Here is a 27,145-nt window from a genome sequence, read left to right on the forward strand (position 1 = left end):
CTACATTGCTGCCATTCCTAACCTCAAAATGTCATAATTACTCTAAATATACGTATGAAAATCACTTTTAGGCCAAAAACACTCTCATAAAAATGTAGATTTCCCCTGTGGGACTAATAAAGTTTATCTTATAAAAACAGTGAGTACGGCGGTGTCGCGTTACCACGTATTCTTTCGCCGCCCAGTTGTACAAAAAACAGTTGTTGCGGAATAACTAATTACATGCAACGAGAGTACGTAATTTAATTACAAAATTTATGTAAGTATAACCCATTACATTACTGGGAGAAAGTGTTTAATTAAATTATAGTTGTTTTTGGAACTTTCCGTGGTTCCAATTTTAGTTACATTTGAAAAATAGCTGCAAAAGCTGAGATTTCTTTTTTTTCAAATCACTTCCTCCTTCTAATTGCTGATGCATGCGATTGGCTTTCTGTGGTCCTGTGTCATTCTGCCGTAGTCTCAAACATAACATCATTTTCCAAATATGATCTCAAAGCACCATCATGTAGTGCAATTTATTTGTTTGTCTGAGATTTTGAAAAGGTGAGACTCATAGTTACACTTTCGAACACATAAAAGAACATTTGACTTTTTGAACAGATTCATCTTTATAATTTTTGAATTTTTAATTTTTAAAAAAAATTTCTGCTTTGTCATATGAAGCGAAATTGTCTAAATTGTGCACATTTGTCATTAGGTCAACATGGTATTATGTTTTACGCAAACAAACGCCTGCACACACACACGTTAAGAACAAATATGGTGGTTAATGGTTATTTCCCAAATGATCTATGATTTTAATCCACTGTTTTTAGAGGAAACATCCACGGGTCCTGTTGATGCATTATTTCAAAATAAAGAAAAGTGTTCAAAATGTAATAAAATGTCATTTAAGCTATATTACTTTGTGAAAGTAATTGAAAATAAAAATACAAAAATAAAAGTAAATCTCTACACTACTATTACATTTTCAACTAGGTAACTTGTAATTGTAACCAACTACATTTCCAAAGTAATCTTCTCCACACTGATTGTAAGCGTTTAAATGCACTGCATCATACTGCCACCAGGGAGCGGTATGGGTTTGCATTTGAACTGACATCAACCAGAAAGCAAGAGCGCTGCTAGACTAGGCTAGCAAGAAAACAAACTTTCCATCTAGTCAAAGTTTAGCGTGAAAATGCTTCTTCAGACTGTCAAACCGCTGCTGCTCCGTTGCAGGAGCCTCTCGCTGGCTTCTACGAGATCGTACTACGCTGACAAAGTCGCCCGCCTCGGCTCTCAGCCTGACAAACACTCCGCCGACTATCAGGTGAGCTAAATGCTAACGTCAACGAGCTAGCCCTTGGAGCTAACAGGCAACCTTGCGAATAAGAGGAGCTGGGATAAGGTCAAAATATTGACGTGAAAAAAAATAAAATAAAACCACACAACTTTTAACTCTGATATAAGCTGCAATAGTATGAATGAACTTAAAAGTGATGCATTTGGGTGGATGTTCTCACTGTCCTCCTAAAAATACCTTGCAGTTTATATTTAAAAAAAAAAAAAAAAAAAAAAAAAAAAAATATATATATATATATATAAAAAAAACATCAATTTGTGTCATTAACACTGTAAGCTCTTTTGATTTCTTTTGAAAGTAACTAAAAGTCGGTGTTTCAGGTGTTTCTCCCGTGAGCCCGAAGCACAGATTGATAGTTAATATATTGAGTTTGGAATTGGTAATCACATTTCTTTTACCATCTCATGTTTGCATTATTCAGGGATCATATAGAGCTTTCGAAAAAAAATAATAGACCAAAAAACACTTACATTTTTTTGCTATGCTGACCATTTTTAACTTTCTGCAACTATATGGTCTAACTCAGTGATTCTCAACATGCGTTATGGGTATATCCAACCTTTATGGAGCCAAGGCACATAGTTTAAAATTGAAAAATCTCATGGCACACCAACAAATAAAAATGTCTCAAAAAGAGGATACATTAATTACTGTATGTGCTTCCTGCCATCTAATAGAAGAGCATTTATTTGTTCTGTCTGTCACGATGCCTCGCTGGCATAAATAGATGAATAAACATACTTTATTTCTTGGAAATATTTTATTTATTTATTATTATTTTTTTTTTTAGCAAATAAGTAAAATTTTATCATTTCCCACGGCACATAATGTGCCCCGGCACACTGGTTGGGAATCACTGCTCTCGTGGCACGTGAAATAATCACTAAATTAATATGTTCAAACCCTTCATAATGTTACAGTGCCCCCCCCCCTCTCTTAGAACTGTTTGTTTTCAAAGGTTAATTCAGGGATAATTTTTTAAACTTGTTAAATTGTTATCTTTAATCATCATTATTTATCGTTTTTTTTATTTCCATATGTTTAAGTACAGTGTTAATGTTGCAACCATGCGTAATGTTGCAGTGGCATATTATAAGATTATATATACTTTTTAGCAACAAACCCTCTGCCTCGTTTTTGATGATCGCTTACGCCTACTATGTTACTGTATTTCAATGTTGGTCATGGTGGTACTTGGAGAGCTAAGTATTTTTTTATTTTTTTATTTCATACTTTGTGTAAACATTTTGAGAACCACTCCTTCAAATGACAATTTGTTTGGAATTTTGTAGTTATTTTGTCACTAGTTTATGCTATAGAATGAAACCAAAATGTTCCTTTTACTAAAACAAATACCTATAAAGAGCAGTATTAGAGAAATGGAAAATTTTGTGGTGGTCTCTTAATTTTTTTCCAGAGCTGTAGTTGTCTGGCACAGTTTTTCTTTTTTTCCCCCCCATTTCTAATTCTTCGTACATTAAATGCAACATATGTTATATTATGTTACATGCCATTATTCATCAAGGGTAAATTCAGTGTAATTCAATGTATACATTGTGGTCTACAAATTATTATTAATGATACCATGATATTTGGGTAGACAATCATGATTTTTATTTGTTTATTTTTTTATACTATCTTTAGAATGTAAACAAATGTAGTTTGGTATGCTTTTACTATAATATTAGCATGCTTTTTACTACTGTATGAACATGTGTCAAGAAACCATGGCTGAACATACAAATATTATTTTTGTCTTCTAGGAGAATTATGAGCGGATGCAAGCTCTTGTTGATGAATTGAAAACCCGGACAGAGAAGATTAAATTAGGTGGGTGGGAATTAGTTATGGTTGAACGGTGGACGACTGGTTAGAGCGTCTGGCTCACAGTTCTGAGGACCGGGGTTCAAATCCCGGCCCCGCCTGTGTGGAGTTTGCATGTTCTCACCGTGCCTGCGTGGGTTTTCTCCGGGCACTCCGGTTTCCTCCCACTTCCCAAAAACATGCATGGTAGGTTAATTGACAACTCTTAAATTGCCCGTAGGTGTGAATGTGAGTGTGACTGGTTGTTTGTTTATATGTGCCCTGCGATTGGCTGGCGACCAGTTCAGGGTGTACCCCGCCTCCTGCCCGAAGATAGCTGGGATAGGCTCCAGCACTCCCATGACCCTTGTGAGGATAAGCGCCTCAGAAAATGGATGGATGGATGGATGGATGAAATTAGGTATGTAAATTAGCATTAGTGGTTGACGCTACTATGCACATTCTTTTCATATAACACAGCAAACATGTATGTAATGTCAAATGTATTTATTAGTGAGTATTTTGAAATTGTCTTTTTATGTTCCGCTGTATAATGACTCTTATTTTGGAAGACCTATCTTCATTAAGAAAAGAAGAAAAGCTTGTCTGACTATTCTGAGTTTGTGGAATCATGAGATAATATGTGCTGATAGTGACTTTCATGATGCAATGTAGTGGTCTCACAAGACTTATTCAGGTTTGACTCTGTTGTTGTGATTGCAGGTGGGGGAGAAAAAGCCAGAAAACTTCACACTTCCCGTGGTAAACTATTACCCAGAGAACGTATCGACAGACTCCTGGATCCAGGGTACTGCTTGATGCTTGCATCACTTTTTGGACACACTCTAAAATCAAGGCTAAGTGATAAACAAGCATTTCAGTTTTTAATTTTATGAATTCTTCAAATTTACACCTAATAATTTCTTGTTATTTGCTTAAAAAGATGCTTTTGGTTTGCCTAATGATGTCAACCGATTGTTCAACAGGACTCCTTTTTTAGAATTTTCACAGTTTGCAGCGTACGAGTTGTATGGAAAAGAGGAAGTGCCAGCAGGCGGGATGATTACTGGGATTGGACGAGTTTCTGGGTAAATCCTCTGTCTTAAGGACGGTACACACATAAAGACAATCGGGCTTTCTCCCAATTCTGCCCCTTCTTGACCAAACACCACAAATTCCCGACAATCTTATGTCTTATAAGATTGACCTTAGGTCTGAGGTGTGTTAAGAGTGGATTTGCCCCGATTTTATGGTCTGAAACAGATTAGGGTCGACAATCTTAAATATTGAACGTGTTCGATATTTATGACCAAAAGTCTTCATATGTGTGGGGAAAGCTGATGTCTCCCCGAGTCATGACGCCGTGAATTGTGAATTGTGATGCTTGTACCCAAGCAGTGGGTAATTGCATGTCCACCTGCACAATATAATTAATCCAGTACTTTCTTTTTCTGGCTTCAATGATGTAATGCCATTTTCTAAGTGTACAATGTGCTTCTGAATTTATATAAATATACATTTTCATTGAATGTTATATACTCTAGGTGTGTCGGGTAATAATCAAATTATGTCCATTTTTCTTAACCAGGGTAGAATGTGTCATAGTTGCCAATGATGCGACAGTCAAGGGCGGAACGTACTACCCCGTTACAGTCAAGAAGCATCTTCGTGCACAAGAGATTGCCCAGCAGAACAATTTGCCCTGTATCTACCTAGGTGAGTTTTAGAGTATTATTAAAGATTTGGCCAAGCACAAATAAAATGTGGACCCAACAAATTCTGTATAGCAATTGCTTTGTAAAATAGGGTCTACGAGACATTCAGTTTTCAAGTCCGAGAGTTAAGTTGGGAAAAACAGGCTCAAGTATTCTTGAAACATCGCTACAGTCAAAAAAGTTTCCCCACAAATAAATTGTTTTAATAAAAAATAGGACTGAAGGTCCTAAAAAACAAAAACAAAAAAAAAAGTTATTGAATCATTTTCAATAAAAATGAATACTGTACATTAAATGTGGAGCACAACATCTTGTTCTCAGGGGTCGCAGTTTTTCCTTTATAGTGAGTTGATAAAGTATATTTGCCAGGTATGTGAGTGTGATTCGGCGACTGTAATTTGTTGGTAGTTGTCCAATTAAATTATGTTTGGCCGTGTCGCCTGTCGTGCAGCAGGCATCAGAAGTGAGTTTTAAGTGAGGCACAAGATAAAACTTTTCTTTTTAAAAATACATTTGTCTGCGACATTTACTCACAACATGATGTTCTGATCGCTTCAGTGGACTCAGGAGGCGCCAATCTTCCCAGACAGGCAGATGTTTTTCCTGACAGAGATCACTTTGGCCGCATTTTCTACAACCAGGCCAGGCTGTCATCAGAGGGAATAGCACAGGTAATACTGCAGCTCTTACCTGATGTTATTGAAAATATTCCACTACAGAAAAGTTTTTTCGGGCTCAACTTCATGAATATCGCTTTTGAAAATACTATCTTTTATCTCTGTCCCTGAGATTGCGGTGGTGATGGGCTCCTGCACTGCTGGTGGAGCCTACGTCCCTGCCATGGCAGATGAAAGCATCATAGTCAGGAAGCAAGGAACTATTTTCCTCGGTGGACCTCCACTGGTACTTTAAGTATTCTGTTGAATGACAAAAAGAATGTTTGTTATTGTCAGATTGACGCATAATTCTGCTTAATGATCACAGGTTCAGATACCAGGCTGGGATTTGTCTATACTCAGTAAGTAAAGTGTAACAAAATCCCCTTACTTGTGTGTCAGGTCAAAGCTGCTACTGGAGAGCAAGTTTCTGCTGAGGACCTTGGAGGTGCGGATCTTCACTGCAGGTTGAAAACCACTTTCTCTTGACATTTGTGATGCTAGTTTTTAAGATTCTCTTGTTATATATAGTAACATTTCATTGAAGTCCCAGAAACTCACTTAATAGTTCTTTGGTTTTTGCCAGGTTTGCCATTGCTCAAAAGTTTGTCAGCTGCGGTTATACTGTAGATAAATATTGAGGGCTTATTTTTACATCTCAATTAAAATTGCAGCCATTTATCACCAGGGATACTTTGCAGAAACCCCCCACAGGAGGTGAAAATCTGTGATATAGGGTGACCATATAATTACTATTATTTTTTACTATTGTTGTTTTTTGTAGTTTTATCTCCACTATACATTGAGTGTGGCGGTAAATTCAGTTGTGGGGTTCGGCAACAAGTTTTCATGAGTGACTGCTGGTTTTACTGTGATTAAAATGTTTTAATTGCCAGTCTTTTGTGCCCTGCGATTGGCTGGCGCCCAGTTCAGGGCGTACCCGCCTCTCGCCCAGAGTTCGCTGAGATAGGCCCCAGCTTGCCCGCGGTCCGAGTGAGGATAAGCGGTATGGAAAATGGATGGATGGATGGTCTTGTATAGTCTCATATGTCCCAGCCAATCAAAACTGCAACTAAGCGTTGACAAAAAATAAATTTGCGGGTGATAACTACTAAGCGTAAGTGAGACCCACCCAGCTGCTGTGGCACTGCCAAGCCGCACCAATACAGTACATAGAGTATAAATGTATATAGTGTTTTACAATAACATTTAACTAAATATATAATTTCACATGTCCAGTGTTCCCTTGCTATATCGCGGTTCACCTATTGCGGAATCAGTGCATTGCAGATTTTTTTTAATCCATTTTCATATCGCGCATAATTTGATATGTTGTGGGATTTTGAATATATGTTGTATCTTTTTTGTCATAAAATAAACACTTCCTACCCTAAAACATTAAAACTCTATAAAACAAAATTAAAAAATAATTAAAACACATATTACAAGGATTAAAATGTACATGGTGTACAGTGCTACTGTGCATTACTGTATCGTTAATATTTTAAAAGGTGTATATGCATATTTACACCCACATATGTGGCCAGAAAAGTGCACAAAGTTTTGTCCAAACAATAACTCAGACATTATTTTTGTGCTCAAATGTTAGACAGTGTTGAGCAATGTTTATTGTTGTGTGGACATATGTCCAAAAGTTGTTTTTTTGTTTGTTTTTTACTGCGAGTATAAAAAAAAGATCTAAAAAGAATTTGAAGTTATTTTGTCAGTTTTCATTCCACTGTTTTTACTGACATTTCAGATTTTTGCTGCGGTATCGTTCCAGTACTGTTGTTGTGGTATTTTATGCAATATCGAAGTCAGAATTTTGGTATCGTGGCAATACTCTCCTTTCTCGTTTCCTCTCTCTGTAGCAATGAGATTTTTCTTTGACAATCGCGCCATGTTTTTGTGGTTCAAATAAAAATAATACTGTACAGTTTATTGCATCTGGAGCCCTTAAACCGGATACAGGGTTGCAGTTTTTCCTTTGTGCGATACCCCTCTGATTGATGTCCTTATTTGACAGGAAGTCCGGCGTGACAGACCATTACGCTTTAGATGACAACCACGCTCTTCATTTAGCACGGAAGGCCGTGCGGAGTCTCAATTACAAGAAAAATCTTGACGTAAGTCCAGATTATGTCAATTGTGTGGTGTCTGTGTGTGTGAGATAAGATGTTTTCATGTCTTTCAGGTTACTACAGAAGCGACTGTAGCCCCTCTTTACCCTGCTGATGAACTCTACGGCATCGTTGGAGACAATCTTAAACGGAACTTTGACGTCAGAGAGGTACATTGGCTGTGCTCTGTATTGATTCAAGTCATTGTATTTTTCTGTCATAGCCTGGCACATTTTTATTTTCATCCCTATCCCTGAGATAGAGGCGGCACGGTGGCGACTGGTTAGAGCGTCAGCCTCACAGTTCTGAGGACCCGGGTTCAATCCCCGGCCCCGACTGTGTGGAGTTTGCATGTTCTCCCCGTGCCTGCGTGGGTTTTCTCCGGGCACTCCGGTTTCCTCCCACATCCCAAAAACATGGATAAATTGGAGACTCTAAATTGCCCGTAGGTGTGACTGTGAGTGCGAATGGTTGTCTGTTTGTATGTGCCGTGCGATTGGCTGGCAACCAGTTCAGGGTGTACCCAGCCTCCTGCCCGATGACAGCTGGGATAGGCTCCAGCACGCCCGCGACCCTAGTGAGGATAAGCGGCTCAGAAAATGGATGGATGGATGGATATCCCTGAGATAGACCTCGGGTGGGCCATGTGTGGCCCATGGAATCTGGCCCACCAAGCATATTACAAAGATTCCTGTAGTATTTTTTTACAGCAAATTAGCACGGCCGTGCGCCCCCCAAAATTGGTTATGTATAAATTTTTTTCACTACTAAAAAAATAAATAAATAATTGGTTAATTAATTTTAAATAATTAAATGAAAAATAGTAAACTATTTTACACATACTGTACATTTAACAATTTTATACATTTGCTGATGAACAACCTAATAATGAAATTAAAAACATGAATAAATTTTATCATTAAAATAAACTTAATATATTTGCCATACAGTATACTGTAAATCTAAATGTATTTTTTTAACCTAATCTATGAATGACCAGCATAATTAAGAGCAAAAAGAAGAGGCAGAAAAGGTACCCAACAAGTCTGCAGTATTAGTTGTTCCCACAGAGTAAAGAAATTGCATGGTTTGGTTCAACATTTTGGTGTTTGAACAAAAGAGAAGTAAGCATTATATTTGGAGAACTGTGTGAGGGAGAGAGTGGGAACAGGCACTCAGGAATACTTTAATAAGGGTGTTTTAGACAAGATGTGTGTGTAAAGGAAAGCCACAATGGCCGATGCAATTTTAGGCCATTTATTGAACGCCGGGAGAATGGTAAAACACAGTTGGCGCACTTATACAGAAGGTGCTCTCCCCACATCAGCACATCTGTGCGCATGTGTGTGTGTGTGTGCGTGTGTGATAGTAATAGATATCCCAGCAGACTCAGCAGACCCTGCTTCTCAAAGGAACATGCATGTAGACAAACACTACAATACGTAGAGTATTATTGCTACCAGGTTTAAATACTTTTTTAATGTGTATTTTAATAGCTTTTGTGTTTAAAGCATGTGGGAAGCTTAAAACTAGTTTTGTAGAATTATATGGTCTTTCTAAATGGTGGATTTCCACCTATCACAAGTGGGTCTGGAATGTATCCACTGCGATAAACAGGGATTCACTGTATTTGGAAATTGCCTTATCTTTTGACTATCCAACAATATAGTCCGTGATTTCCCAGGATTAGCTGGATAGGCTCCAACACGTCCGCGACCCTAGTGAGGATAAGCGGTATGGAAAATGGATGGATGGATACAGATAATGTATTTTTTGGCTTGTAGGTCATTGCCAGAATTGTCGACGGGAGTAAATTTGATGAATTCAAGGCATTATATGGAGACACTCTTGTGACAGGTAAGTAACTAAATCTAATAAAATAGTCAAATATGTTATATATACATTACTTTATCATGAGGGGTCACTGATGGTGTAGTAGTACACTCGCCTGACTTCCATGCAGGCAGTGTGGGTTCAATTCCAACTGACCCTGAAAAGGATAAGTGGTGTAAGAAATGGATGGATGGGTATTTCCATAAAGGAAATTATCCTTTTTAATGGAATCGTCAGCCTGCACTACTATTATTTGACTGTGAATATTTCCCTGCAGGATTTTCCAGAATTTTTGGTTACCCTGTTGGAATAATCGGCAACAACGGAGTGTTGTTTTCAGAATCTGCGAAAAAGGTAAAATATTGTTTGTAAGATGTAAGCTGCCTCAGCGGCTCAGTCATGTGAAAGTTTTTCAAAGAGTGAGACCGCAGTGTTCTCCAAGTGTCAAGGACTTAAACGCATTAGCCGAGTAAGCCCCCTCCCTTGGGGATATGTGCTGCTTCCAACAATGAATACCAATATTCCTCTCATGAGAGCACCTCCTCCCAATAGATGATTTGTTCTGACCCTTCTTAGTGGAGGGGCTGCTACAATAAGGTTTCTAATTGCATTTGTCTGGGCCCATTCCTGAGCGGCCCCTGAATACTATCGTAATAGCGTTGCATTTGAAAGCCACGGACCATTTTCATTCAACATCGTTCACTTAATTTGCCAGGCAATTCTGCGTGAACCGAGCTGAACTGTAGCCGCCCTTTAAATGGACGAGGCGATGATGGTGTCATTATAGACTCACACGCTTTTCACAATTGGGATTCGATTTGAGGGAAAAAAAAATCTGATTCATTTTCCAGTCTCGGTGTGACAGTGTGAACATTGGTTGTTTTATCAGAGCGATTGCTGTTGAATGTGACGGGCGCGGTGCTTCAACTAAGCTCGGCGAGCACATCAGAGGAAAATCAATACTGTGCCCGCATTTGGAGACGTGCTGTCATCGCCGATGAAGCAGGCGGCCTTCTGTGTTGCTAAATGCTTCAGTCAAAGCTGTTTGTGTTTTTGCAAAACTGAAAGGCTGCAAAGAAACGATTGGATCCAAGCTGTTGTAAAGTGACGTGACGGATAATTAGTCTCCCACTTTTCTAAAAAATTTTAATTAAAAGACAACCTCCAAAAAAGGTATCTGAACTTTTTAAAATTTACTCATCTGCTTCTCCTTTTTAGGGCACACACTTCATCGAGTTATGTTGCCAGCGAAACATTCCGCTTATTTTCCTACAAAACATAACAGGTGAGTGGGAATTGCCATCTTCTGTGTACAACTTTCACAAAATACAAACACTGTCCAGGTAGATCAAGTACAAGCTCTTATTTCTTTGCAAATATTGAGTTTTGATTGATATTCTTTGAGTGCTATTCATTCATTGTTAGCAGTATTACGCAGAAATTTACGGTGGGCTGGAAGTGCAAAACAATATAACAAATTATGAAACACTTTTACATTTCAGAAAACAAATTAACAAAAGCCGAAACACTTATACATTTCAGAAAACACATTAGGAAAAGCAGAAACGCTTTTACAAAACAACAATACAAATTACAAAATATGAAACACCCGGAAAGGGAACGTCCCATTTCAGAAATCCCACGCCCTTTCTCGGCAAGACCCGCCCTGCTTCAACATGATTGGCTCCTCCATCGTGGGAAGTGTAGGCTACGCAGTTGTAACGAGATGTCCATCCCAAATAGCGATTGTATATATGGACGCCTGTATAGGCGTTTGATGAAGTCTATAAAATATATTGTACTTGATCACATTTCTTAAACCATAAAAAGATAGATTAAGAGTTAAGGAAGAAGCAGGTTGTTAAAGAGAGAGGATGCTGGAGAGAATTGAAGGAAAAGTGGGGGTATTTGAAAGGAAGCTGCCAGCGCCATTCATTTTTTAACGTACCGAGCAAGGGATCTACCTTACAAACATTCTGTTCACAAGCTATGCTTTTTCATCAACAGGCACATTATACATTATGAATATGGTTTGGCATTGATGTTAAACAACATTTGATGCTTTATTTACTATTTATATGGCTTGAGCCGAGGCAACGCGGCGGCACGGCTCGCAAACCCGTAAATGTATTTTCACTGTAGGGGAAAGCTGTGCATTTTGATTGAATGTAAACTGGGACAGAAAGACCGTGTGAAACGTAGTGTTTAGGTTTTTGTTAATTTGTTTTCTGTGATGTAAAAGTGTTTCGGCGTTTGTTAATTTGTTTTCTGAAATGTAAAAGTGTTTTGGCTTTTGTTAATTTGTTTTCTGAAATCTAAAAGTGTTTCACATTTTGTTAGATTGTTTTGCACTTCCGGGCCACCCTAGAAACTACTTCAGAAATGTGTTTGTGGGTGGGCATAGCCCAATTTAAACGAAATACTGTATTTTTTATCATCTCTGGGAATGGATGCCAATCAAAAATTGTTGCGATATGCAGAAAGTGGGTAATTATGAGGCAGACATTTGATGTAGATCCAAATTAGGATTCTTTGTTCTACCAAATCCCATTCTACTTGCAGACGACTACAGTTGCTGTCAAGTTATTCAATCCCGATTGCAATTTATATTACATTTGAAAATGTACAAGCTTTCTGTAGCTCAGCAGTGAACTAGTTAAACAAGAATAATTTAAGTCACCCAGTTAACACAGTCTTACCAGTGGTTTCTCCCAATTCAACACAATATAGACTATAGTATATTGAAAATAAGTGTAGTTTAAAATGCACATTTAATTATTTTGAGCACAACTATGTGGTGAAGATTACTTCACCACTGGATTGTACTGGATTGTAGTGTGTGCTGAACACGGGTCATAATTTATTTCGAATGTTTGTTTTGTAACATACCAGAACATGGGCCAAAAGTTCTCCCAATTTGATGGCTTTGTTGTACCACCAGGTAGACACTTGAATCGTCGTTTCATCCACGTGTGTATTGGAAAGCATTGAAAAATGTCATTTCCAGAGAGGAAAAAAATATTTAAAAAAGTCAATCTTTATCAGCAAAAGTCAGTGTACTCAAGAATAAAACAATTTCACACAATGTCATTTGAAAAAAAGAGAGAGATTTTTCAAGATAAAAGACATCACAGTTGAAGTTTAAGAAAACACTTTCTTCCACAATAAATTGTAATTTATCAGCGGAAAAAAGCCATAACATTTGAAAAGGTTTAATTTTTTAAGGATTTATTTATTCATTTATTAAGAAAAAGTTGTAATTTATCAAGAAAAACATCATACTTAACTCATTATATTCAGTGAGTTTTTGCCAGGACATGAAGAGTACGTCTAAAAAAAAAAAGGCATGTCTGGAAAAAATAGTTGCAATTTCTCAAGAACAAAGTTGTAATTTTAAAAAAAAAATGTAATTTTTATGTTTAAAAAAAAATCAGAAAAAGTTTTTTTTTTTTTAATCGACAAGTCCTATTTTAAGAGTGATTTTGAATAAATCACTGATATGTTCAGTGAATTTGAAGTTGACGTGACTTCCCTGTAAGGTTTCATGGTGGGCAGAGAGTATGAAGCCGGAGGTATTGCCAAGGACGGTGCTAAGATGGTCACTGCTGTTGCCTGCGCTAGCGTACCCAAGTTGACAGTCATCATCGGCGGCTCGTACGGGGCTGGAAACTACGGCATGTGCGGGCGAGCCTACAGGTAGGACGACTCCGGAATTGTGTGTAGTAGTAGTACAAATGGATGAAGTGCACAAATTCTGAGCCAGAATGGCTGCTTTCAAATTCACTTTGATAGGAAAATAACAGTAATTTAGGTTGTTAGGTGATGAACTTCTTGTGTGTCGCTCCTTCTTTGTTTGACGTTCCTTTTTGCAATCGAAGATAGAGGCGGCAATTTTCCCACCATGCTTTCTAAAATCACATTTTGTGTGTTTCTGCCGTTGTCATTGACTTATCCAAAGCACGCTAACCGACGTGCGCGTCTCCTTTCACAGTCCCCGATTCCTCTACATGTGGCCAAATTCCAGGATCTCCGTCATGGGCGGAGAACAAGCCGCCACCGTCCTGGCCACCATCACCAAGGATCAGCGAGCCAGGGAGGGAAAAGAGGTAACAAAAGGCCCTTCAGGAGATCCTGCCAAAAGCATAAACATAATGCTTTGACACCTTTTATTTAAAGATCAGCATTACACTATTACTTAATGTTGTAATGATTCTGATTAGTGCTGTCGTTGGCTCCAATTAAAATATGTTAGATGTCCTGTGGGGGATGTGTCGAGAGCTTTAATAGCTGCAAAATGACACCTCAGCTTGGTACTGATGATTAAGATGATGTGACATTATACATTATATCTTGGCCTCATGCTCATTCTTGAAAAATTTTCAAAAGTTCACAGCAGAACAGGAAGCCGCCATGAAGGAACCGATAGTGCGGAGATTTGAAGAAGAAGGAAGTCCCTACTACTCCAGTGCCAGGTGATGTTGGCCAGTTAGTGTTATGTGCAGGAGGACTTTGCAGTTACAGTGGAACCTCCAAAGTCAAACGTAATCTGTTTCTGAACACCGGTCAATCGCCAGATTCGTTCATATTTACAAACAAGTTTTACCCATAAGACATAATGGGACCCAAAAGGGATTCAACTGTTGCCTTTATGTTTTAAAAGTGACAGGCAGTGCATGTGGTACTTGGGCCTTAGTTGGGGACTTATCTGACTTCATCAACCTCTTAACAGCACCACGATCACTTCACAACTGTGCCATCTGGACACAGATCATCTGGAGCCATTCAGAATCAATAATTATCTAATAACATGAAAAAACAAAAGGAAAACAATTTTCTTTAAAAATACTCATCAGCGATGCTTATTATTAAATGTATTGATGTGTGCAGATCGCTACAGATTTGTTTAACCAGTTCAACTTGGCCTGCTCTGACCAACCAATTAGATGAAATGCTGATGTTATTGTGGGCCAGTTAGCTGGCCCTGTGAGGCAGTTTGAAATCTGATTTGTTAAAGGAACATTCCCATTGCCAATGTAGTTATGAGCCAGCACAGCTGATTCTGAAGGCCCTGCACATTAGATTGACATGGCAGCGAATAGAAGCTGAAATCTGATTAACCAAACATCGAACACATCCAGATATCGGAAGCAGTGTAGCAAAGAGAAACGCAACAAAATGAGAATAGACTGTTGGGAATAAACAAATTAATATTTTATGGAACTAGTGAAATGTTAGAATTTAGGTTGTTAAATGTAGGTCAGTGCTTCTGATATTGTTTAGGCCAGCAGAGAAGGCCCTTGACCACTCGCCACTGTTTTAAGTAACATTTTAAACATTCCTCAAGTCTAAAACCACTGTATTATAAGTTGAAATAAGACTAAAATATAGTCAAATTATTCGCCTTTTGATGACATGATGTAGGAGGAGCAAACACGGACGTGAGTCAACTTCATCTGTCATGCTTTTTAAAATACTTTTCTGTAGATGAATAAAAACACACTTGTTTGACTTTGGAGGTTCCACTTTTAATCGACTTGCTTGCAAACAGTGGCTATACAGTAAAAAGTCAACACATCCCTATTCCAATGCCATGTTTTTGTATTACTAACAAACGAGACCAAGAATCATTTCGAAATTGTTTCTACCATTAAAGTTACCTATAACATGTACACTTCCATTGAAAATAAAAAAAGAAATCTGTTCGAGAGGGGTAAGTACAAATAATCAATTGAAATAATGTGGTTGCATTTCAAGATTTTAAGTCTGCTTTTGCAAAATCTAGTTAGGCTTGGATATTTTCCTTTGGAAGGCTGCCACGCTACCCCATAGCTCAGACATATGAAGAAGAGGGGAGATTGCTGTCACATATATGGAACAGTACTTGTCAAAAATGTCTACATCTCCTTCAATGTTGCTGGCAGCCTATTTACAGCTTACCTGACCAGTTTTATTCTCTTTTCATCAAATTGGGTCCAGTTCTTGGTGTTGTTACTGTCGTGCCATATTTTCTCCACTTGTTGTCTTCACTGTGTTCCATTCAGTGTTGAATGCCTTAAAAATTGTTTAGTAGCCTTCTCCTGACTGATACCTTTGAACAATGAGATCCTTCTGATGCTGAGGAAGCTCTCTGCAGACCATGGCTTGTACTGTAAGATGTGACTACAAAATTGTCAAGAAAAGCTCGCTGGAATATCTGAACTTTATTTGGGGTTAATCGGAGTCATTTTAAGGTGGCAGGTGTGTGCTGCCTCCCTTTTAGCATGAGTTTGGGTAAGTGGGTGTGCACACTTGTGCAACTTCCCCTCTCACAAATGTTATTTTTTTTTTCAATTGAGTTCTTCAGGTTAAAGGTTCCTTTAATGGTGGAACATGTTTTAAAATGATTCATCTCTGTCTTTTATATCAGAAAAACATGGCATTTGAATAGGGGTGTGTAGACTTTTTATATCCACTGACTCGACATCAGCAAGCACCAGATTGGTCCTAATATTATGACGCTTCATGTTTCCCCACAGGCTGTGGGATGACGGAATTATTGATCCGGCTGACACTCGCCTCGTCTTGGGGCTGAGTCTGAGTGCCGCGCTTAACGCACCAACGAAGAAGACCCGTTTCGGAGTGTTCCGAATGTGATGTGCTCAGCCTGGACATGTATATAGTTATTGTAGTCCTTTTTGTTTCATGTATGTTGTGTTGCAAAAAAACACGAGAGCATCCACAGCAGCAGGATGTTGTTTATAATTTGGTGTAATTGGATGATGTACTGACAGATTATTAAGGGCCATTGTGAAGTTGTGCCTTAACTGTTACAATTTGTAAATGTCTCTCTCCTTTAAATATTATAAATTGTTTCAACAAAATGAGACATTCAGATGAATTTTCTTCGGGCGCATCACCAGGTATATCTGGATGGATTATCACATGGGGGCGCTGTTGAGCCATAAAAATATTTTTCCTGGGGCAAAATGGTGCGATTAAACCTATTTTAAGGCCACAGAAGGGTTTGAGTATCGACATAATAGTTCCAGTTAGGAAACTTCTAAACAGATGTCTCGAGAGCAGGGAACCAGGTGGGTTTGTTTTTCCCTTCTGTGCCAACCGTCTGTTTTCACTCGATTTTAAAATATTGTGTCCTAACAGGAATGAATCGGATGCCATGTAGCTGCATGAGGAGCGCACGGGGATGTGTACCAGAGCTGTCTGTCCTCATGGTCAGTTTATTTGTCGAAATTAATGTGAAAACTTATAATGAGTCATCCGTTTTTTTCCACCGGATGACATTTTAAAATTTGATGCAGCAGTGCTTTTCTGTGTTTGAAACTACAAAGTCCGCTGGTTCTGCTGCTGCACTCTGAAGCTGTTGACAGCAGAAATAACTCAGACCCCATGGTGTGTGTGTATTTGTGTGAGTGTGAATGCCACCCACACACTGCCTCCTCTCGCATCTGCACCAATTTTTAAAGCTGTTTTACTGGCCATCCCCTCATCCTCTTCCATCAAATGACCCTGAAGCAGGCATTGAAAATGGATGAGTCTGAAAAGTTTCAAATTTATGGAAATAACAAAAGTTCTCAAATTTGAACGAAAAACTAAAACAAAAAATGTTGCATTCTTCTCCGAATTAAATGAACTGAAATGCCCACCGATTGGAAAATGCTTTTCCATCCCTGAACTAGAGTGGCACGTCTGTAAAATTGGACTCAGTCAATCTTAGTCCCTAGATTATTGTTACGATATAGTGGTTCACTTATCTGTGGAGCTTGCCCTGTGGAAAAACAAGGGACGTATCTAGAGTGTAGTTCTCAACCTAAGTTAGGCCCTGCAGTGACACCGAACAAGATAAGTGGTATAGAAAATGGATGGCTGGAGTTTTAGTTCCTTCCCTATCGACCCATGATTCACCCCTCCATAAAGGTGTTTTATTTGATTTGATTAGATTTTTTTTTTTTTTTATAAATAGGCTAGTTCTGAAACCTGCAGACAGAAGAGTGATTACAAACACCATTTGCCAATTCCTAATACAAATCCTACCCAAATTCTTCCAGCCCCTTCTTTGAGCCATTACTTCATCCCGCCACAAAGTTTTAATCACCAGAGAGGTGGAGAGAGCAGCATCTTTCATCCTTAGCCAAGAAATGTGCTCATATTTGCTTGCTAAGTGTGCAATGTCATGTTTAATAGATGCCCTCGGTTCACCAGCTTGTTCGCTCCCTGACAGAATCTACTCAGGACAATTATGACTCATATTGAAGTCACCCAGCAGCCTAAAAATAATCCTGACTGCAAGTCTGAGTCAGTGTCCACTTCTTGGAGAAAGCTTGATTGTTGCTCGTTACTTTCGCTTGTGGCTTCCCCCCCCCCCCACAGTGTCAGCTCTCTCTTTGTCAGATTCTCATTATTTGCCACTTTAGTACTCGAAAACAATATTGAAATATTTGCTGTACAAAGTTTAAACCCAAAGTTGGGTACACTCGTACCGACAATCATGTTCAATTCCAACCTTTTTCCCGCCTTCTGGTCAGTTCCGATCTGATATTGAATGATATCTCTTTAAATACCCTTTAATGTGAATAATTGCAGTCAGAGCTTTGTTTCAAAATGCATTATATACATTTGAAGAGAATTGCTGAAAACATTTAAAAAGATTGAAAACTATTTAGTACTCAGTTCTGGAGATACAGCATTAACTGTTTATCCACCGCTTCGGTTTTTCAGATTGTTTGGGGAACATGGCTAAAATGGTGCTGCGGGATCAGTGATGCCGGTAACGTGTTACAAAGTAAGTAAAAAAACAAAGTCTGACTTGATAGCCAGCGTTTGGACAGGGGCTTCGGGCTGGCAAGCCCGCTTTAAAGCGCCACATTGCCACGGCGACGACATGGTGGGAAATATTCCAGCCAGCGGAGGCAGATATACAGTTTCGTGGATCAAATTTGTAGTTGTGTGTAGGCAGATGCTAGACAAAGTAGCATCCATTTTTCGACAGATAGTAGTGGTATTTGATGGACAGTTGAGCAAAGTGGTATTTCAGTGCATTCAGCGGACAATTGGACACGCCCACAGCGTTCGAGAAAAGAATCAACAATGGCTTGATTTTTCACTGTTTTGAACCCTCATTTTATATGTTTGTCGATTTTTCAAAATCATTCAAATTTGACTGGGTTGTTAAAAACACTCTTCTCTGTGGTGTGTCAAATTTAGAAGACATTTTCACTTTACTGGAACTTTAATGATTCTCCTGACCGCTGAGTATTCTGTGGTGTGGGAGGTGTTCAGTGATTTTTGAGTAGCCAAGTGGTGCACTCCATTTTGCCACAATTGCTTTGAGACTCATTTACAATTCCACACAATGAATACAACTCTCAACGATCAATTAATTACCTCCCAAGTATTTATACTTCACTTGCAACCATCAATCCATTTATCAATTTATCCATTTCCTATAGAGCTTGTCTTACGCTTAGAACATATCCCAGCTAACTCTGGTATGAGAGGTGGCGTACAGGTACTCCCATGACTTTTCGTCATGCAGCCAATCACAGAGTATTCTTGCATACATAATGATTTAATATACACTCACCAGCCAAAACATGAGGTAAACCTGCTCAATGTAACGTGATCTGTTAAAACCTGAATTTGATGTCACTGCTCAGAATATGAGTCAGTGTTGTGTGAGTGACTTCAGTTTCCTGGCAACAATATTTTGTGGTTTCAACTGTCTCAACAATCAATACCTTACCTAACCACGAAGAAGCCTCTGACTAACATCTCACTCTGCCATCTTACTGTTATCATCATTGATAGAAAACATGAGCGTAACTATCCAATAAAAAAATAGTATACTGTACACTCACTAGCCAGACGATCACCTGCACAAGATACAGTACTGTAATGTGATCTGTTATAAACTGTACCTGATGTCACTGGTCAAAATGTGAGTCAGTGTTCTGAATTTGTGAGTGGTTTCAGTTTCCTCCTGTCAATATTTGTTTTGTTTTCAACTGCCCCAACAATCATCCTAACCACAATGAAGCCTATGATTAATCTCCTTGTGTCACCGTACTGTTATCATCACAGTTAGAAAGCATCACTGTCCAATGAAAGATGTGTATGTACAGTATCTCCAAATGGTGGATGGTGTTTAGCACGTCTGCCTCACAGTTTTTAGGTTCAGGGATTGAATCTCGACTCCGGTCTTCCGGTGTGACGTTTCCATGTTCTCCCCGAGCTTCCTTCCACTTTCCCAAATCATGCATGTTAGATTCATTGAAGACTCTAAATTGTCTGTATGTGTGAATGTTTGTTTTGTTTGTATGTGCCCTGTGATTGGCTGGCGACCAGTTCAGGGTGTACCCCGCCTCGCCCGAATTTAGCTGGGATAGGCTCAGTTTACCCAGAACCCAAATGAGGTCAAGCATGATTAAAATGGATGGATGGATGGGAGGGATCACTTTCAACTTTTTCCACATTTTGTGATGTTCCAACCAAAAATGGAATACATCATTTTCCATCAGAGGTCTGTAAACCATAACCCATAATGAAAATGTAAAAAAAAAAAAAAAGTAATGGGGTGTTATGTGTAAAATTTTGAGGGTAAAAAAAAAAAAATGTAATCCCTTTTTGACTAAGGCTGTAAATTTAAAGGTGGAAAAAGTGAAGCACCGTGAATACGATTTGGATGCACTACACATTGCTGCAGGCTACAGTGAAAAGTATCTTCAAATGTTGCTCTTTTATCTCAAAAGCAACAAAAAAACGTCAGGAGAGAATTTGAAAATACCTTACTTTTCACTGATTACACATAAGAGGCCAGATAGATAATAGTTAATAGGAAAGCTTTACATGGATACTTGTCGAAAGACTGGTAGAAGTACTGGTTCAGTTCCCTTGCTGAAGTAAAAGTAAATAAAATCTAGATTCTGAGATGTAATGTTTATTTTTATTTTGTGTATTTAGCCCATTGGCATGCATCATCCCATTTTTGTGTGGGGGGGGGGGGTCCTTGCAACACGAATATAATCACCAGTAATATAAAATTATAATGAACCTGTGTTTTGTGGAAAATTCTTACGGGTATTTGGAGCTACTGAGTCACTTCCCACCCCAGAGAATAGTTGATAAAAAAGCTGTAGCTGTTTGTAGTGTGCGTGCGCGTGCGTGTCGCGCCCCGCTTGCTGCAATGTGTGTGCGCAACAACCCCCACGGACTGACATCATCCGCGGTCCAATACGAAAGTGGCCCTCTACCGAGCCGTGGCCAATCAAAGCCAACCAACAGGCCGCTGTCTGAATGACGTCATGCGCTAACAGCTGGTCGAGGAGAGAGGGAGCGGAGTGGGGGTAAAAATGTAAAGCGGCAACAGCGAGCTGCACCGCGGCTCGAGCCCACGGCTACGAACAATCGGAACCATGTGGAGGGTGGATCGCTGCCCCGTGAGGAGGATGCTGCTCTTCATCGTTTACACGTTCGTCTGCGTTCCTGGGGGTGAGTGCACTGCTTTGCGTGGACGTGCATGTGGATGTGTGCGTGGTGGTGGTGGGGATCTCTCGTGGAGCTGTTCATCTGGTCCTGGTGCTGAAACGTAGCCGATGAGCAGCCCCCTCGACTGTGTACTGCATGGCATGTTATGCCTGTATGACACATGACACGCGTTCCTTCTCTCTTTCTCCCGAGTACACTCTAGTTTTTTTTTGGCTGATTTTATAGCACAATATTCAAGTTATGACCAATACAGCCCAAGTGACATTAACAGTGAGTTGCTTGGATCAGATTGTCACAGTAAAACAAGTCAACTCCTTTCCATTTTGACCCGATTTTCTCAGCCCTCTAGACTCAACTGGAAGGTGTTTATGAGAGACCCAAGCATGAAACAAAGACATCAGCTCTGACAGTGCGCAAACCTTTTGTGTCCGCTCGGTGTTGCTGCTATAGTTGGAGGGACTGTAGTTAAAAAAAAAAAAGGGCCATTTGCACTTACTTTTACTGTGGGATGTGATGTAGCCAGAAAAGGGGAGCTCAGCACAATTGGGTTGTGACTGTGGAAAGTGTTTGTGTGTGTGTTCGTTCACATTGTTTGGGCCAAATTATTTACACACAAATCATGCAGTATACAGTGTGTATTTGTTACTACAGTAAATATTCTTTCAACTCATGCAAATCTTTGCTCGAAGAGGGGCAATTAAATCCTTGCCTTACATTGGTCATTCTCAGTGTGGTACAAGTAAGCACTAGTCATATGTGGGTATGTGGTATATCTAGTGGTATGTGAAAGTATCGAAACATAAATATTTTACATCAAAACGTTTGCATATCATCAGGTTTTTTGTATTTTCTGATATACTGTTTTTAAATGCTGTTAATGTTCAAACTGTGGATAATATTACTGTGGCTTACAATGTAATATCTTTGTGTACATATCAAACATACATACCAATGTACTTTTGATATAATAAAACCTTGCCTTATTTTTTTGATGAACATTTAGGCCTACTGCGCTATTGTATGCTTATGTTGGTATAAAGGTACTTCACAGCTAAGATTTTTTTTTTTTAGGTGGTAATTGGTTTCAAAAGTTTGAGAACCACTGCCCTACGTGAATACATGTTACAGAGGACTGAACACAATTATTATAAAGATATAAAAGTCAAGTCAATTGGTGACCCAAAGACAATGTAGCACTGACACTCCCTGGCCACTATATTAGGTACACCTGCACTGTCTTAAATAAGTCTTTCACAGATAGAGTGATAATAGTGCTCAGTTTTGAATGACATGTTGTCACAGAAGTGTTAAAAATTAAAATTTAATAACATGCATGGCGGCACGGTGGACGACTGGTTAGAGCGTCTGCCTCACCGTTCTGAGGACCAGGGTTCAATCCCCGGTCCTGCCTGTGTGGAGTTTGCATGTTCTCCCCCGTGCCTGCGTGGGTTTTCTCCGGGCACTCCGGTTTCCTCCCGCATCCCAAAAACCTGCATGGTAGGTTAATTGACAACTCTAAATTGCCCGTAGGTGTGAATGTGAGTGCGAATGGTTGTTTGTTTGTATGTGCCCTGCGATTGGCTGGCAACCAGTTCAGGGTGTACCCCGCCGCCTGCCCGATGATAGCTGGGATAGGCTCCAGCACGCCCGCGACCCTCGAGAGGAGAAGCGGCTCAGAAATTGGATGGATGGATAACATGCATGTTAGGTTCAACGAAGACTATTGGCTGGTGACCATTCCGGGGTATTCCCCACCTCTCACCCAGAGTCACGTGGGATAGGCTCCAGCTCACCCTAATAAGGACTAGCTCGAGAGAAAATGGTTTGATGAATATGTTTAATATCGTGCTTAACACAAATCCATTCTCTCTAATTGTGCTCTCATCCACTTATGTATTTGAATGTGTGTTCAAAAAAAAATAAAAATCTATAAGATTCCAACAGGGATCCTTTGGGGTCATATGACTATGCATGTCTAGTTGTGATGTAGAAGTCATCATACAGACTACTTTTTTTTTTTTTTTTTTTCAAGAGTAGGTAATACCAATTTTAAAAATTCCATAATGTATCCTAATGGACATTGTTTCTTATGCACTCCAATACAAGCACAATTACAGTGGGGATGGCTGCTAAATTCTACTTCTGTCAGCCCAACAGAACAACAAATGAGCAAACACGGAACAGGTGGCGAAACAGGAGGTGGAGGAGTAAGGGGTGGGCTGGCGAGGTCAGATGGTGGAAAAGGTGGGGCAGACGAGGACCTGGGACTCAGCGGGATAACGACCGGCAGGCAGGGTGAAACATAGAGTCCAAAACATAGGCGCATTGATCCGGGCTTCAAATTGAGCAAAATCGTGGTGTGAATGTGCCAGTGAAACACACCGTAACAAAGTCTGTAATCGCTGTGTCGCCTTCAGGGCTGTGACAAAACGTTGGAATTAGTCAAGGTATCAGTCAGCTAGAATTTGTTTTTCACTTTTTTGAGGTGGTGGTGGGATAGTAGTTTCATTTTAATACGGAAAATTCATCAAATAGAAACAAGCTCCATATGGATTCAGACCCATGAAGTCTTGACTGTGAGGCAGACTTGTCAACCACTAGACCAACATCCTGCCTGCAAAAAAGTAGGAACTGTAGTCACAAATATTCACGTTATGAAAGTATTAAGCCTAGATGCCAAATTTCCTCAAATAGTAGCTTATGGTGTGCATATACTCAATTGCAGATCGTACCAAGTAATTATTTCAGGGGTGTCAAATTCATTTTTGTCATGTGCCACATTGTTGGTACGGTTTCCCATAGGGCCGTTATGACTGTGAAACCATGTTAATGTTTAATCGCCTCACCATAGTGTTCACCGTTCAGTGGCAGCTCATCAGTAGAGGGTGCTAGGGTGCCGCTCCACTGCTCCTTGAAAAGGACAGAAGTGCAATAATGAAAATGAAAATAAAATCTTAAAATCAAAAGATTGCAAATTATTTCTACTTCCAGATGAGTAGGATAAATGGTATACAGTTAATGATGAGTAAAATTGATTCACAACTTCTAGATTAGTACCATTGACGTTTTCCCATTGATTCTCGTTGAATGTTTGACACTAGGTCCTCGTGAAATACAAAAGATATTGTCGAGGTAGGGTGTTGGATTCCAGCGTCCTTTAATGTTAAACAGGATTACTGTTAAACCTTCCCACGCCCTCATCAAGTTACTGTAAAAAGGGGTTTAGTAAGAAAAAAGAATGCTGGCAACATGTGAGCATTAGTCTTTGTTACATATGCCATTTTGAAATTTTGGTACAGATTCATGAAAGTTGACACAAATGACGCAAATGATTTTCTTTCGCAGGCCGCATAAAATGATGTGCCGGGCTGTATTTGACCCCCGGGCCTTGAGTTTGACACCTGTGAAATATTTTAAATATGCCATTTATTTGCACAAATCATTTCAAATGTGTGTAGCTCAACAAGCTGTTGTTCGCCGATTGGTCAAAGAAGAATTGTTACTTCCGTGTTTACTCAACTGCAGAGACTACCGGGCATTTATATGAAGTAAGACTTTTCTTTGCACAAATTATGTACTGTATATGTGTGGTGCTATACACGCTGCTGTCAAAGAAGAATTGTTACTTCCGTGTTAGCTGGCTCACATTAACAGTTTCTATTTGTGTAGCTATTGTTCCCTTTTCAATAGTGCAGTGACAGTCGGAGCACCCATTGTCCTCTGCAGCTTCTTCTGTCACACTTTTTGTACAAATTCCTACTAAACTCTCTTCACAACACAGCGCCGTATTGATGATGTTTATCATTCATGTCATTGCGTTGGACAGGAGTCGATGATTTTATCGTATGTGTATGAGTCATCCATCGATCCATTTTCTACTACGCTAACCTATCGAGCTTATCCCAGCTACCTTGGGCCAAAGACGGGGTACACCCTGAAGCGGTTGCTAGCCAATCGCAAGGCACATATAGACAAATAATCATTCACATTCACACCTATGGACAATTTAGAGTCCTCACTTAACCAACCATGGATGTTTTTGGACTATGAGAGGAAGAAACCCAGAGAAAACTCCACACAGGAAGTCCAGATTCGAACCCCGAATCTCAGAACTATAAGACAGATGTGCTAACCACTCATCACACTGTGAGCCATGTAAAAATAAAATATATATTCATTAGTACATATATGAGTACATAATGACTTTCAATGATATTCCAGTGTTATACGAATTATCTAATTAGAATTAATTTGACTGTTTTCATCTTATTACTGCTACAACTACTACTACTAATGACAATGTGACAGAAACAATAGCAGTAAAATTAGAAATCAACAATAAAACAGTAAGCTCTAAAGAGAGTGTAATTGTAACATTCCATCATATATTACTTTTGTAAAAAAAAACAAAAACTAAATTTTGATATTAAAAGCAACATTGTGATATTACAATTATCAATAGCTTTCTTTGATTGGCTGGGAGAAATCAGATGGCTCTAATGCCTTATACTGAGGTGTTTGATGTCCATTTTGACTTAATTTACCAAAATATGGTTCAGATCTCTCCTCCATCTCGAATCTCAGTGAGGTGACTGAATGCACATACGGTATTTTCATTTGTTTGGTGCGTCTTCAAGTTAAAGAGGCAGTTTAATGTATAGAAAGCTCTTGTATGAGGTGGCGCAAGAGAGCACAATAACAGATGCTTAGAGCTTTTTACAGGATCAAAGTTTAGCTCTTGACGACAAGACTGCTTCATTCTTCAGAATTTTCAGCTTAAGTGTTCAAGGTTACTTCTGAGAGAGCTACTGTGTGCTTTATATATATATATATATATATATATATATATATATATATATATATGTATACGTGTGTGTGTGTGTATGTGTGGTATTTTTTCTCATTTTCCGAGTACACATCAGTGTGTGTGTGCCTTGATTTTCTTCACTCGACATTCCGATGGAGGCCAACAGCAGACATTCTATAAACGTTCATAGGAGATGCAGCGCAGAGCAATTAAATGTGTTTTTTTGTTTTGTTTTGTTTTTTCCTGGGTTTTTGCCCACCTGCTGGCTGAGCTCAGTGCCAGCCTGGCTCGTGCGGGTAATGTGACAGATTACACCTGTCGCTTGATCTGCTGCTTTTATATGCAGAGCCTTGGCTGGATGTAATCCAAGGATTTGACATTAAGCAGGATGCCAGTGTGCACACATGCACACAGCTGCCTTAAAAAAGAAAGCTATAGCAGGAGTGTCAAAACTACACTCGAGGGGCAATTGGTGGCCCGCCATATGATTTCTTGGGGCCTGCAGCATACAGTAAAAATAATATTTGACATGACCTGCAAAGCTATGTAAAAATGAAATAAGTGGTTAAGGCCAGTGTGAAAACTGTCAGTGTCAAAAAAAAAAGTGTGTGGTGGTTTGTGACTAAAGCTGAATGATTAATTGAATAACTCGAGTAATTCGATTACAAAAAAAGTCAAAATTAAATCTCTTCCTCGAAACGTTGCAATGATCATTTTTACACACGGGCTAATGTTGCTGCAGACTCATCCACCACTCCGTGTAGAAATAAGGAGGAGTGTGTAAAAAAACAGAGACTGTCCAAAGTTTGGGATCATTTCACACTTAAAAAAGACAAAATAATGTCTACTGCGAGTCTAGGTCGAGTGTTTTGGGTGTGCTGAGCCCATGACCTCATTTTGGAAAGTACCCTTCTGAAATTAGATTTTTTTAGACCTTGAAAAAGTCCATTTGGTGGATGACGCAAAATAGGGCTAACCTAATTATTATTAATGTTATTATTATTATTATTATTATTATTATTACACCCTGAACAGGTCGCCAGCCAATCATTATTATTATTAGTATTATATCTATTTAGGGCGGCACGGTGGACGACTGGTTAGAACGTCAGCTTCAAAGTTCTGAGGACCGGGGTTCAATCCCCGTCCCCTCCTATGTGGAGTTTGCATGTTCTCCCCGTGCCTGCGTGGGTTTTCTCCGGGTACTCCGGTTTCCTCCCACGTCCCAAAAACATGCATGAATTGGAGACTTTAAATTGCCCGTAGGTGTGAATGGTTGTTTGTTTGTATGTGCCCTGCGATTGGCTGGAAACCAGTTCAGGGTGTACACTGCCTCCTGCCCGATGTTAGCTGGGATAGGCTCCAGCACACCTGCGACCCTA

At 39.3% G+C, this 27,145-nt stretch overlaps 2 protein-coding genes across 2 annotated transcripts in view; both read left to right on the top strand.

Moving 5' to 3' along the window:
• The first annotated feature begins 1,104 nt into the window (after positions 1-1,104).
• mccc2 (methylcrotonyl-CoA carboxylase subunit 2) lies at positions 1,105-16,312 on the top strand. The gene is made up of 17 exons (XM_061673451.1): positions 1,105-1,315; positions 3,112-3,178; positions 3,875-3,959; positions 4,138-4,239; positions 4,740-4,867; positions 5,425-5,537; positions 5,656-5,769; positions 5,925-5,989; positions 7,549-7,648; positions 7,717-7,812; positions 9,427-9,499; positions 9,753-9,829; positions 10,694-10,760; positions 13,015-13,171; positions 13,467-13,581; positions 13,862-13,947; positions 15,991-16,312. The coding sequence occupies exons 1-17, from the start codon at positions 1,184-1,186 to the stop codon at positions 16,106-16,108; spliced, it is 1,695 nt and encodes a 564-aa protein (XP_061529435.1). The 5' UTR covers positions 1,105-1,183; the 3' UTR covers positions 16,109-16,312.
• A 4,486-nt stretch (positions 16,313-20,798) lies between these two features.
• tmem8b (transmembrane protein 8B) overlaps positions 20,799-27,145 on the top strand; it is a 54,864-nt gene continuing 48,517 nt past the window's right edge. Inside the window, exon 1 of the mRNA XM_061673452.1 lies at positions 20,799-20,959. Within this exon, the coding sequence (XP_061529436.1) occupies positions 20,884-20,959 (76 nt within the window). The 5' untranslated portion in view covers positions 20,799-20,883. The remainder of the gene's footprint in view (positions 20,960-27,145) is intronic.

The sequence above is a fragment of the Phycodurus eques genome, chromosome 3 (assembly GCF_024500275.1).
Source record: "Phycodurus eques isolate BA_2022a chromosome 3, UOR_Pequ_1.1, whole genome shotgun sequence".
In the NCBI taxonomy this organism is placed as follows: domain Eukaryota; kingdom Metazoa; phylum Chordata; class Actinopteri; order Syngnathiformes; family Syngnathidae; genus Phycodurus; species Phycodurus eques.

What these genes read in the sequence shown, in the direction of transcription:
- mccc2 (XM_061673451.1), top strand. Translation starts at nt 1,184, where the DNA reads ATGCTTCTTCAGACTGTCAAACCGCTGCTGCTCCGTTGCAGGAGCCTC. An exon ending in GACAGAGAAGATTAAATTAG is followed by an intron (nt 3,179 to 3,874) that starts GTGGGTGGGAAT and finishes TTGTGATTGCAG; the next exon opens with GTGGGGGAGAAAAAGCCAGA. An exon ending in GACAGACTCCTGGATCCAGG is followed by an intron (nt 3,960 to 4,137) that starts GTACTGCTTGAT and finishes ATTGTTCAACAG; the next exon opens with GACTCCTTTTTTAGAATTTT.